The sequence below is a fragment of the Oncorhynchus gorbuscha genome, linkage group LG04, assembly GCF_021184085.1.
Source record: "Oncorhynchus gorbuscha isolate QuinsamMale2020 ecotype Even-year linkage group LG04, OgorEven_v1.0, whole genome shotgun sequence".
Classification (NCBI taxonomy): Eukaryota; Metazoa; Chordata; class Actinopteri; order Salmoniformes; family Salmonidae; genus Oncorhynchus; species Oncorhynchus gorbuscha.
The window spans coordinates 37,278,760-37,292,811 of NC_060176.1; the positions used below are offsets into that span (position 1 = coordinate 37,278,760).

At 44.4% G+C, this 14,052-nt stretch overlaps 1 protein-coding gene across 44 annotated transcripts in view; it reads left to right on the forward strand.

Annotated features, from left to right (window-relative positions):
- Positions 1-14,052, forward strand: part of LOC124034029 (calcium/calmodulin-dependent protein kinase type II subunit beta) — a 98,206-nt gene that overhangs the window by 65,767 nt on the left and 18,387 nt on the right. For 9 of the 44 annotated variants that reach the window (XM_046346665.1, XM_046346667.1, XM_046346678.1 and 6 more), the window contains 4 exons: positions 373-405; positions 2,340-2,417; positions 5,150-5,194; positions 9,049-9,094. In XM_046346665.1, coding sequence (XP_046202621.1) covers positions 373-405; positions 2,340-2,417; positions 5,150-5,194; positions 9,049-9,094 — 202 coding nt within the window. Of the gene's footprint in view, positions 1-372; positions 406-2,339; positions 2,418-5,149; positions 5,195-9,048; positions 9,095-12,728; positions 12,816-14,052 lie in introns of all 44 variants that reach the window. The other 35 variants (XM_046346672.1, XM_046346675.1, XM_046346687.1 and 32 more) reach the window with 12 other exon arrangements.

Sequence of the window (14,052 nt, forward strand, 5' to 3'; positions counted from 1 at the left end):
CTTTCTTTTTCTTTCTTTCTTTCTTTTTCTTTCTTTCTTTCTTTCTTTCTTTCTTTCTTTCTTTCTTTCTTTCTTTCTTTCTTTCTTTCTTTCTTTCTTTCTTTCTTTCTTTCTTTCTTTCTTTCTTTCTTTCTTTCTTTCTTGACAAACCATAGAAGTTACACTTTCTATGTGAGATCCTCTGCTCTCTTGAACTGGTGAAATTGAACCTCTATGCTGGTTTTGAGCCGATTGGTCCACCATGCTCACTAACCAGGGCTCTCATTTTACTTGACATGCTCATCCTTCAGTACTTGCCATATTCACCTGCTGTCGTCCGTCCTTTCTCTCTCTCCCTCCTATCTTTCGCTCGCCCTCCACCGCCTGGGACAGGAACGTAGGTCCAGCTCCGCTGCGCGGCACATGGTGAGCATGCCATTTTTAACATCCCTGGACCTCCCCTCTTTCTCCCTCCCCTTTTTCCCCACTTCCCAATTCCGCCTCGCCACTTTTCTCCTCGATTCTTCTCATCCACTCCTCCCCCCTGTCTCCACCTCTACTCCCATCTTGAGTTGGCCTGGAGTCCTACATGGAACTGCTCTTTATGTTTCTTCCCTTTCCCCCCCATCTGATGCGTTTGGAGTTCAGTTCATCGACCTAACTTCAACCTCTAACTTTCACTTCTGAAGAGTGCGCTATGTCCTAACATTTTATTCTCAATTGGAGAGGTTAAGCATAGTTTGCCCGGGCCTGGGCTGCTATTTGTGTGCCGTTGTCTGTGGATGATCAGTGTCCTCAGAGATGTCCCAGTGGAACTCAAAACCCTAGACATGAATACACACACACAAACTCACACACACATCTATATGACCTCTCCTCTCCGTGCTCTATGGATCTCTGCCGTGTGCTGTATGCCACACTGCAGCTGGGAAGACGATTGGAATTTGAAACAGGGTTTTACTGAAACGTGTTAGAAAGTATCTCTTTGTATGTGTTTCTGTGTTATGGAGGAGTGAGCTACTGCGTATGAAGAGCTGATGGCTGATGAGTGAAGCTTTGTCTGAGCTGTAGAACTGCTTTGGTCGATTTGTGTGAGTGTGTGTGACTGCTTATGTGTGTTTTGTGGCTGTATTTGTATGTGTGTGGATTTTCTATAGATGTTGATTTGTTATCAGTGTCTGTTTGCGAGCTCTGGTGCAATTTTCACTCACTGATGACTGTGTGTGTTCTCTTGCTTTATGTTCTCGCTCTCTCACTCTCTCTGTTCTCACTCTCTCTCTGTTCTTTCTTTTTCTCTCTGTTCTCCCTCTCTCTCTCTCTCTCTCTCTCTCTCTCTCTCTCTCTCTCTCTCTCTCTCTCTCTCTCTCTCTCTCTCTCTCTCTCTCTCTCTCTCCTCTCTCTCTCTCTCTCTCTGTGTCTCTCTCTCTCTCTCTCTCTCTCTCTCTCTCTCTCTCTCTCTCTCTCTCTCTGTGTTCTCTCTCTCTCCCTCTCGCTGTGTTCTCTCGCTCTCTCTCTCTGTTCTCTCTCGCTATCTGTTCTCTCTCTGTTCTCTCGCTCTCTCTCGCTCTCTCTGTTCTCTCACTCTCTCTGTTCTCTCGTGCTCACTCTCTCTCTCTGTTCTCTCGCGCTCACTTGCTCTCTCTGTTCTGTCGCGCTCACTCGCTCTCTCTCTCTGTTCTGTCTCTGTTTCTCTCTGTTCTGTTCTCTTGTGCTCTCTCGCTCTCTCGCTCTCTCTGTTCTCTCGCTCTCTCTCTCTCTCTCTGTTCTCTCGCGCTCACTCTCTCTCTGTTCTATCGCTCTCTCGCTCTCTCTGTTTTCTCTATTCTCTCGCGCTCACTTGCTCTCTCTCTCTGTTCTCTCGCTGTTCTCTCTCTGTTCGCTCGCTCTTTCTGTCTCTCTGTTCTCTCGCTCTCTCTCTCTGTTATTTATCTCTCGCTCTCTCTCTGTTCTCTTGCTCTCTCTCTGTTCTCTCGCTGTTCTGTCTCTGTTCGCTCGCTCTTTCTGTCTCTCTGTTCTCGCTCTCTCTCTGTTCTCTCTCTCTCCATGGTTAACACACGGCTAACAAACTGCTTGACCGTCACTGCTGCTCTGTTTCCCTTGATCTCCTGTGGTGCTGTATTTTATCTTACATCTCACACACCATGCCAGCTAAAACCAACCCCTTCTCTCATCAACTGGTCAAACAACGATCAAGGCAGAACAAACGCTCGGTGAAAGATTTCGAATAGTACTTGAACCCAGGTCTGTTTCTTTTAACCCCTTCACCACCACCACCGCGACCCATCCATCACCCATCCACAGTATCTCACCCCACCAGCCACTGTTGTTAACCCTGCGTTGTCTCCCCTCTACCTGCACAGCCCCAGACACCACAGACAAACAGCACCAAAAACAGCATAGTCACCAGCCCTAAAGGAAACGTCCCTACTCCTGTTCTGGTATTTACTTTTAATCCTCCCTCCTCCCTCTGCCCGTCTGTCTGTGTGTCTGTCGGTCTGTCTGTCCGTTTAACCGTCTATCTGTTGCCTGTCTCTTCTGACTGTTTGTCCGTCCATCCCTCCTTTCGTCCTATTTCCTTTTCTCCCTCCCTCCTCTTCCCCTGTCGGTTGTTTGTTGTCACTTTAGAGCAGCTGTGGTTGGCTAGATGGCTCTCCGTTGTCTCTGTCAAGTGTGTGTCAGATGCTTTCTGTAGGAGAGAAGCCAGAAATGCCAGGTTGTGTCAAAAAGTGCTTCCCTGTTAAAGATTGCCACCGTGTGTTATAGAGATTTGCCAACTGTTGCTTTACTGTAACCAACTGTTACTGTGTGCGTTTCCTTCCATAATGTTGCAGTCTTTGATTATCTTGCTATTTTTCGACAGGAGAGGAGCAGAGATCTGAGACTGTGGGTGGTTGTTTGTCTCTTGTCTGACACTCATCTCTCTTCCCTATAGCAGAGATTGACAGAACATTGGTGAAACATTATGCCAATAAAACTGCTGGTTGTAAAACTACTTGGGAGCATGGTGCAACTCTAGCGTTTCAATGTGGGGCTGTTTTCCACGTTGGTTAGATATCCTGAATATATTCACTCTTAAATAACCTTGGATAAAAGTGTCTGCTAAATGACCTTATATTACTGAATCACTGCCTCTCCTGTGACTAGTTGTTCATTTGGGTGGCCTATAGTGAAGAGAGCTGGAGAAAGATGGGGGGGGGGTGACAGGCATTCTACCATACACAACACCAGCACAACATATGCAGCCATATATCAGCATATTTTTAGGAGCCCTCACATTTGCCCTTTAATGCTTGGTGTGTGTGTGTGGGATGAGGGGGTGGGGGGGGGGGGCTCTGCTACCGTAGCTCATTATTGTGCTATTTGGTGCTGTAACCTCTTCTATTATACTGCAGTTCCTGTAGTTGTTATAGATACTCTAAGTAAAATCTCACATAATCTCTCTTTTGATGCAGAATATTTTCCCCAAACGTATAGACAGTGGTTTAGAGGTACAGGAAGTTTAGGTAATTGTTGTTGTAGTAGTATTTGAAAGCCCCTGGGAAAGACCAAGTTATGCAATCAGACTTGTGCATAAAGTATGAGGCAGTGTGAGGTAGACTAGGTTTATTAGTGCCCGACAGTGATTATAAGCCTTACCCTCTTTAAAATATCACACAAACCCTTCTTCTTCTTCTTTTTTAAAAACTGTTAGTCAGTGAGTCCCTCCCTGACTTGTTCTCTCTCTCTCTGCTTGTTCCTCAAGCTGTTGCCCCTGGTGACAGTTGTCATGACAATAATGTCATCATCATGCAGGAGACAGCTGGCTGGTGATTGGTCATCGGGAGGTGTCACGTCCTAGGGGGTTGCGCTCAGGATGGTGTGGTGGAAAGTGTGCAGCGTGTGTCCCCGTGTGTCATGTGTGTCAAACACGTCTTCTAACACAACTGTCAGAAGAGAGAGGGAGGGGGGAAAGAGGTAGAAGGGGCAAGAGATGAAAAGAGAGAAAGAGATGACGGGAGAGGTTGGAGAGGAAATAGCATTACAAGGATATAGTCATTATCTACTTGGCTGTTTAGATGTTTACAAAAACATCCTTCTAAGGCAGGTTGGGTCCTGTCAGAGTGTAATGGTATTTCAGAGTAGCTGTTATTGCACTTTTACCACGACAGCACTGCAAACTGTTCTGTATCGCGTAAACACACTCAGTTGCAGACACTGATGTACCCATCCACTACAGTACAACACTCGAATTGTAATGACCTCAATTCACTCTTCAGTCTCCAGTTTGGACAAAACCACTGTGCCGACGAACGGCTAAAAGCAGCGGATGGCCTCGATGGGCTAGTCATCACCTGCCGGGTGGCGATGAATGGGGGCGATTAAACATGTGGAATCGTCGGTAAATGCTGGCCAAAGGCAATAGGACGGCTACCCGATGCCTTTAAGTGTTCGTCATACTCTGGAAATGAACCAGCTGTAGCTGCCAAATGTGGTGACTATATTTCAGGACAGTTTCCATGAGATTGTGCCCAAATTACCCAAATGTTATGTGTCAGGTGCAGTCCGTTCAGGAGGATAACTGTAGTTGGGGCTTCTTCAAACTGTATGGTTTACTGTACACTATGTTCTTTTTTAGGATGCAACATTCCTGCAGGGTTTCTGTGTGTGTGTGTGTGTGTGTGTGTGTGTGTGTGTGTGTGTGTGTGTGTGTGTGTGTGTGTGTGTGTGTGTGTGTGTGTGTGTGTGTGTGTGTGTGTGTGTGTGTGTGTGTGTGTGTGTGTGTGTAACTGTGTGGCACAGACTTTTCTCTCTGCGTTTCAGCAATGTTTCTCTCCCAATGCTCAGAGCGTGTGTGTGTTTTCTGAATTGACAAAAATTGACAGTCCTCAGCTCATCCACCCCCTCAACTCTATCACTCCAGAAGAATCTTCATCCCTCCTTCACCTCCAGCCGTAACCAGTTTTCTCGCCTTTTGCTTCATCTTTCTACACACATACCTCTCGCTCTCTTTTTCACACTTTGTCTCTACCTGTTTCCCCCTCTCCTCTTTTTAAAAATCTCTACCTCTCTCTCCCATCTTTCTGTTTTCATCCTTCCCCATCTCTCTCTTTTTCTCCCTCTCCCTCTCGCTCTCTCTCTCTCCATCTCCCTCCATATCTCTCTCTCTCCCTCCATCCCTCTCTTTCTGTAGGAGCCTCAGACCACTGTTATCCATAATCCAGTGGATGGGACTAAGGTACATCCCCCTTCTCCTGTCCTCCCTCTCATCCTCTCTTTGATCTGCCCCCCCCCCGCCCCCCGTTCCACATCTTTGTGTGTGTGTCATTGCAGAGGCGTGTACTGTAGGCTCTGTGTGCCTGTGTTTGTGTGTGTGGGTGTGTGCAATTATGCACTGTTATTTATGTTTTATCCAGCACCCCACTAAGCACATCTCTAATAGCGTGTATAATGAGTATGCAGGTGTGTGTGTTTGCGTGGAGACAATTTCAATAAACTAATGTCAATTGGAAACCAATAGTTTGATTGGTTAAACGTAGAATGAATGTAGAAATGTGCTCAATGTTAGTCCCTACAGTTCTTCAGGGAGTTAAATGTGTTACAGACAGCGACGGGCAGATTTCTTTATTAACACCTCTCATTAACACCTCTCTTTCACTAACCTTTCAAATCAAACCGCTATAGTTCTGTCCCTTTATGTTGTATTTATTGAGGTGCAAAGTTACTTTACACTGAGGCAAATTCTTACAGAACTAAATCTGTGTGTGTGTGTGTCCATGTGGCCTTGCTTAGTACACCAGAACTACAGGATTTATGCAATAGCCTGAAACCAACCAATGGCCTTGTGTAAATCATCACAGCGTTCACCCCACTGGACACAAACTGGTTGAATCAACAAAGTTTCAACGTAATTTATCAATGTATTCTGATGTGGAATCTACTTCCAAAATACATTGGATTTGAAAAAAGTAATCCAGACTGTTGTTTTGAGGGTGAAATTTCAACCACAGGATTATGTCATGGTAACCAAATTTCAACAGACACACCTTGTATAAAACATGTTGAATTTGTACCTTTAAAACAAAGTCAGATCTTCAATATCAGATAAAAAAAACTATAGGCTGGGCAGCACCTCCTACTGGAGAATTGATCTATCTACAGCTACCCATTGGTCGGGAGGGTTTTAACCAAGCGCAGCTATGATGTTTGACTATTACCAATGTGCTTTATCGTGAGAGTGATTGTTACGAGATCTTCACTTAAAAACGAAATAGATTCAATGTTGCTTTCGAAGTCATTCCAAATAATAGCTTTTACAGAGCAAATTAAATGTGACCAAACTTTATTAATGATGCTATTTACGTCTGTATATCGTTTGCTCATCAACAGCGGTTGTTTCAATTCAACCCAGAATTCAACAAAAAATGGACAATACAATCGGCCAAGGGTTTCAAAGCTCTAGTTGATTTAAAATGCAATGATCCTTAGTGATCTTTTTGGTTGTCAACACATTTGAAGGAGATGCATCCACTGCTTGGATAGTTCCATCTGATGGAGATATGAATACAACATATCAATGATTAATGTGTAGACAAATTAAAGCCAGACTAAGTCAGTGGCACAGATGGAACTATCCAAGCTGTAGATACAGTGCATCTTCTTTAAATGTTGACATTTGGTTGCGTTGGCAACCAAACTGAATATAGGTTGTAATCTCATTGATCAATGTCTCAACTAAATATTACCCGATTATCCATGTTGAAATGACATGGAGTGCCCATTGGAACCAGCCTAATCTTGCAATAGCTCACACATTCTGTTATGTGGAATGAAACAGTCACTCGGTCTGCTTGACCAGGCTAGGGTTGGCATTGTGAGCTCGTACAGTGTTTATGTTTGTAATGTAGGCTATATGTTTCAGCTGGTTTCATGACTATTTCCTTATGTCTATCTATCTATCAATCTGTCTGATCTGTTTGTCAGTGACAGTCTCTTTTCGTGTTCTGTATGTAGCCTATGCAATAGAGCTATGACTTGCATCCCAAATGGCACCCTTTTCACCTTGTGGTGCACTACTTTTGAAGACTCTGGTCAAAAGTTGTGCACTATATAGGGAATAGTGTGCCATGTGTTGCACATCCTATGTCTGGGAGGCGGAAGAACAAACACTCACTCACTCACTCACTCACTCACTCACTCACTCACTCACTCACACACACACACACACACACACACACACACACACACACACACACACACACACACACACACACACACACACACACACACACACACACACACACACACACACACACACACACACACACACACACACACACACACACACACACACACACACACACACACACACACACACACACACACACAGGTGACCTCTTCTCTCTTTCTCACACGTCACACACTCAATCACACACTCCTCTGTGGAATTCTCCAGTGTAAAAGTGTTTCCAAATGAGGGCCCAGTATCCATATCCTATCATGCTGGGGAATAGGCCCATTTAATCCACTAATTGGAAACCAGAGCTCCTTAGGCTTGCATCCCAAATGGCACCACATTCCCAACATTGTGCACTACTTTTGACCAAGGTTCATAGGGCATTGGTCAAAAGTAGTGCATTGTATAGGGAATATGGTGCCATATAGGAAAAAGTCTCAAACTTTTCCTCTGGCAGGTCAGGGGAGAGATACAGCATTTCACAGAGAGAAACAGCTTAGGCTAGTATTGTAATGGAAGAGAATAGATTGGTGAATGGATGCCACATTGATGCCTGCCACATATAATTCATGTATCTCTGTGGCCTGCCCATACACATCTCTATCTAGTGGCAGGCTGCACAGACATAGACAGATGAAGTGGGAGTGAAGATAGAAATGGAATGACTAAAACGGGTATCCCCATTCAGGTCAATGTTCTGTGATAGGTGGTGATTCTATATCTATGGGAGTGGAAGTGATCAGAAGAGGCGAGTGGTTGGAAGCTGTAGCTGGGAATTCATATTTCCTCAGGCAAGCCAAGGCTATGTTAACACCCATACTCTGAGGACACACACACACACACACACACACACACACACACACACACACACACACACACACACACACACACACACACACACACACACACACACACACACACACACACACACACACACACACACACACACACACACACACACACACACACACACACACACACACACACACACACACATGTTGATGGGATTAGGCTGCAGGGGGACTGGAAGGTGGATGGGATGAGGGAGGGGGTCAAGTTGAGGTAAAAGGTTAGATCCTGAAGTGATGTGGCTTTCAGTGGGATGCCCAAACAGGTTCAGCTAAATGCTTTCAGCTAAATGCTTTTGTCAGATGTAATGTAATTTGATGAAGTCATGGTCTGCTGTTTTGTCGAAGTCAAGGTCTGTGCATTGTTTACTGTGTCTCTGTGAGTCGACCTGAATACTGTTCGGTGTCTCCTACAGTAGGATCTTAATTTGATAACCTTATTGCAGGATAACTTTCCTGCAATGCAGGACATTTTTTCCTTGTAGTGTATTTGAGGTTTAAAAAGGCTTCTGAAGTTTGTCATTTCTACTTTGACATTTCTACTTTGACATTTTCCCTTACGAAAAAATCTAGCAACCCCTACAAGTATTTTCGTTAACTATAATCCACAAAATAATTCACATTTCCTGTTGCTGCAGGATTATTTTCCTGCTGTAGTAAACTGGCTCAAATGAAGATCCTACATCTGTATACCTCAATCCTTGTTGGTCCCTCTAAGACAGATATGAGACGTTGACTAAACTTACACTCATCCCAAAGGTGGTTTGTCTGTCATTTGATTATTTGATTCATTGATTTTAATTAATTGAACGATGGATTTAATTTAACGAAGCAATAACAAGAGTGGCAATTGAGTTAGCGATTTGCATGTTTTGTGTGTTCTTAAAGAAGTGTGTGTTTCAATAGCCGCGTGGGTGTGTGAATGTGCGGGTGTATTTGTGTGCCTGCACGTACGTGTGTGTCTCGAGTGTGTTCCTCTCTGATGGTGCTTCTCCCTCCCCTCCGTAGGAGTCATCTGACAGCAGCAACACGGTGGAGGACGAAGATGTCAAAGGTAAGAACTGGAGACCCTTAGGAGACAGTAGAGAGACCGGTCAAGGTAGCGCACTGTACCCAGTAGAGTACACAGGAGCTGAGTGTAGAGAGAGACAATATCATGTGGTTTGAAATAAGATCTGTGTGGATGGGTTTGTTGTGTATGTGTGTCCTTCTGAGTCACTGTACAAAGAGGAGCTGCTCAAAAGCAGGTCATCACCCGTGAGTGCAGCATTTCGCTGTGCGTGAAACCACTGCTAGACCCTGTCGCCAAATCTACACTGGAGTTGCTTACCAAGAAGACAGTGAATGTTCCTGAGTGGCCGAGTTACAGTTTTGATTTAAATCTGCTTGAAAACAGAGAACAGAGCCTCATGTCTTGCTTTTCATTGAAATAAGAGGGCTATATTAGTACTATGCATGCCAGTCTCTCTTGGCTAAGAGTTGAGGAAAGACTGACTGCATCACACGCACTTACCACTAGACAAGCCACCAGGGGTCTTTTCACAGTCCCCAGGTCCAGAACAAATTCAAGAAGACGTACAGTATTATACAGAGCCATGAGTGTATGGAACTCCCTTCCATCTCGTATAGCTCAAGTGAACAGCAAACCTGGTTTAAAAAAAACAAATAAAGCAACACCTCACGCCTCTCCCCAATGTGACCTACTTGTTCTGTGTATGTACTGACATGTACAGTATGTGTAACTGATAGATGCACACACTACAGTACATGTTGATGTATGTAAATTGTCTTTTGTCTGTACTGTATTTTTCTTTGTGTCGGACCCCAGTAAGACAAGCTGTCACCATTGGCGTTGGCTAATGGGGAAACCTAATATATATAAACAATATCTCAAATCAAATCTATGAAAGACTTGAAAATTGCTGTTTTAGCCATGAACCCCAACACCTAGACACAGCTTGAATAATTTTTAAAAGGAAACATTGGCAAATATTGCACAATCCAAGTGTGAAAAGCCCTTAGACTAACTCAAGAAGATCGCTGCCGAAGGTGTTTCTGACATGCATTGACTCAGGTGGGTGAATACTCATCTAATCAAGGTATATTAGTGTTACATTTCTCATACTTAAATTAGATTGACATTTTTTACAAGTATTTTATGTAGATCATTGATTTTTTTTTCTCTCTCTCAATGAAATCAACTTTAATCCCACTTTGCAACACAATAGAATGTGAAGAAATCCAAGGAATACACACTGTACAGATCTGCCAATCCGAGCTGGCTCTGACAGTGATGTCGTTCCGTTGAGGTGTGTATGTCCATGAGCTGAGAACAATAAGCTCTCCCTAAAAGCAGGTCACTAATGTGCTGGTCCATTGTGAAGTATTACAGTGGAGACTGTATCACAGGGTTTCCCAACTGGCGGCCCGACAATATGTTGGACATAAAGGACTGTCGAAACCCTCAGGAAATCAGCTCCAAATGATTTGAATTGAAGAAATCTCTTCCCAAGTGTTCCCGCACATAATACAGAGACATATGACCGTACACAAATGTAAGCAACGGTTTGAAATGATTCTGTTTTAGTCCAACGTTTAGGCTTCTCGCGGTCAATTTGCAAGCTACAAATGGTTTGTAATTATGTTCCGCCCCCCCCCCCCCCCCCCCCCCAGACCATCGTTCAAGAAACAAAACGGCCCCGCGGCTGAATCTAGTTGATGACCCCTGACATATTGTATTGTACCTTTCTTTTATGCTCCAACCCCAACATCCTATAGCCCCCAAAGTAAGCGTGGGCTGTTTTGTACCGTCCTTCTCTGTGCTACTGCCAGGTATCCAGCTCCCTGCACTAGTAGCCCCCCCACAGCAGCAGGCCAAGGGCACCTTGTGTATATATTTAGCCTGTGGCAGGAAACAGAGCCGTGTGGAGGAGTTGGAGACACATTTCTGTAGCAGCGCCACCTGGGGTACATCGCACTAGAGCGCTAATAGATGTGCTGTTACTGCAGCGTAAGTCTCACTGCTTTAGTCTGATGTGATCATGAAATGAATCTACTCGACTGAGGTGAGAGAGTACGGCATTGGAGTTTGGTTGGATTTGTGCTCGTGTTTTAATAGGCTATCTGGTTGTGTGTGTTTTGGATTTCTTAGATTGCAAGGGTGTGTATGTCTTAGATTGTAAGGGTGTGTGTGCGTATACTGTGTGTGTGTGTGTGTGTGTGTTCATGCGTGCTTGCGATTGTGAAGAGACAATGAATAGTCGACTGGCATGTAAAGTGAACTGGATTTACTCATAGTTTATTTTGGGTTGGTGGATTGTTGAACTGAGCAGAATACCTCCTCCTGTACTACAGTACACTATATATCTGTATGGTACGGTATGTTCCTGGTATGTTCGTCTTTATTCTCTGAATAGGAGATCACGTGCTGCTCTTCCTCCTGTCTACTGTATTCGACAGTATTACTGTGTTAGACAGTAGACAGATCACTAGTTCCAAGCAGTCAGAGGAATGGCATTGTGCTTAGTTGGAAAGCCTGTGCTGTAGACAGATATGTCTAGCACACAGATGCCGGTATTAATCTGTGTTACTGCTATTCCCAGTTATCATGGTCCGCGTCCGAAATTACACCCTATTGCCTACATAGTGCCCAGAGCCCTGGTCAAAAGTAGTGCATATACACTGAGTGTACAACACATTTAGAACGTCTGCTCTTTCCATGACAGACTGACCAGGTGACTCCAGGTGAAAGCTACTATCCCTTTTTGATGTCATTTGTTAAATCCACTTCAATCCGTGTAGATGAATGTTGGAGGAGACGGGTTAAAGAAGGATGTTCATGCCTTGAGCCATGGATTGTGTGTCTGTGCCATTCAGATGGTGAATGGGCAAGACACACTCAACAGTTTTCCCTGTGTTTCAAGAATGGTCCACCGGCCAACTTGACAACTGTGGGAGTCAGCATGGACCATCATCCCTGAGGAGCGCATTCAACAGCTTGTCGAGTCCATGCCTCGACAAATTGAGGCTGTTCCTAAGAGCAAAGGGGAGGGGTGCAAACTCAATATTAGGAAGGTGTTCCTAATGTTCTATGCTCTGTGTATAGGGAATAGGGTGGGACACATCCATAGTCATTATCACTGTAATCATAATTATATGGGTGACAGCCTGGCCATTAAATTCCCAATAAACCACATAACCAATCAGGTACCTTATTGACATCTTACCACAACATAGACCTAAGGGGAAATGGAAAAGACATGGGGAGGTGTTTAATTCCTCACACACACACACACACACACACACACACACACACACACACACACACACACACACACACACACACACACACACACACACACACACACACACACACACACACACACACACACACACACACACACACACACACACACACACACACACACACACACACACACTGCCTTCAAATACGTATAATAATACAACTGTTCTACTGTTACAGAACATAAACTTGATTAAATACAGAGCTCGGAAATCATCAGCAGGTTTCTTATCCCTTTGTTTTCCATCCACCTGCTCAATCTTGTGTTTCTTTATTTTGTTAGTTCATTCTTTCATTCATTCACCCTCTCCTTCTTTTCCCTCTATCTCTTTTCATTAATCTGTCGTGTGTGCGTGTGTGCGTGTGTGCGTGTGTGTGAAATCAGGGAAGAGTATAGACAGTTCAGTAAAGACCGAGTCCCAGCCTGACACCTTTGCCCCACAGCCCCAGGTCTCCTCGCCCGCTGTGTACTGTAAGTCAGCACACCCCGAAGTGCAGTGTGACGCACACACACACACACACCCACTTCCGTATAGACGCTCAGACACACAAGACTTAGGGCTAACACAACCCCACTGTGTGTACACTCACCATCATATCATCTTTTTAGAACACTGAAACCTTGAATGATGAGTGGCTTGACTAGGGTTGCAAAGCTACCGGTAATCGACCGAAGTTACCAGAATCTTTGTTGATTTTGGTCAATAACAGAAAATGCATGGCAATCTACGGTAACTTTGGTCATTTACGCTTTAATAACCATTTTAAAAGCATTCATATATATTTACATTTAAGTCATTTAGCAGACGCTCTTATCCAGAGCGACTTACAAATTGGTGCATTCACCTTATGACATCCAGTGGAACAACCACTTTACAATAGTGCATCTAAATATTTTAAGGGGGGGGGGGGTGAGAAGGATTACTTTATCCTATCCTAGGTATTCCTTAAAGAGGTGGGGTTTCAGGTGTCTCCGGAAGGTGGTGATTGACTCCGCTGTCCTGGCGTCGTGAGGGAGTTTGTTCCACCATTGGGGAGCCAGAGCAGCGAACAGTTTTGACTGAGCTGAGCGGGAACTGTACTTCCTCAGTGGTAGGGAGGCGAGCAGGCCAGAGGTGGATGAACGCAGTGCCCTTATTTGGGTGTAGGGCCTGATCAGAGCCTGGAGGTACTGAGGTGCCGTTCCCCTCACAGCTCCGTAGGCAAGCACCATGGTCTTGTAGCGGATGCGAGCTTCAACTGGAAGCCAGTGGAGAGAGCGGAGGAGCGGGGTGACGTGAATATATATATATGTGTGTGTGTGTGTGTGTGTGTGTGTGTGTGTGTGTGTGTGTGTGTGTGTGTGTGTGTGTGTGTGTGTGTGTGTGTGTGTGTGTGTGTGTGTGTGTGTGTGTGTGTGTGTGTGTGTGTGTGTGTGTGTGTGTGTGTGTGTGTGTGTGTGTGTAGAGAGAGAGAGAGTTTCTAGTAGATAGACCATATGCTTCAAGAGAAAATAATGAAATTAAAAAAGCATCTAATCAAATAATTCAGTTAAATGTAAAATCAACATCTTTATTTTCATAATTTATTTGTCAAAGGGCAGTGGGCCGGATTCAAAACCATTTAGACTCAGGCATAAATGTGCACACAGGCCACACAATGGCATCCTGTAAATTAACTCTGCAACTTTTCCAACTATTGACTATTTTTCACAACTGCCACCAGTTTGA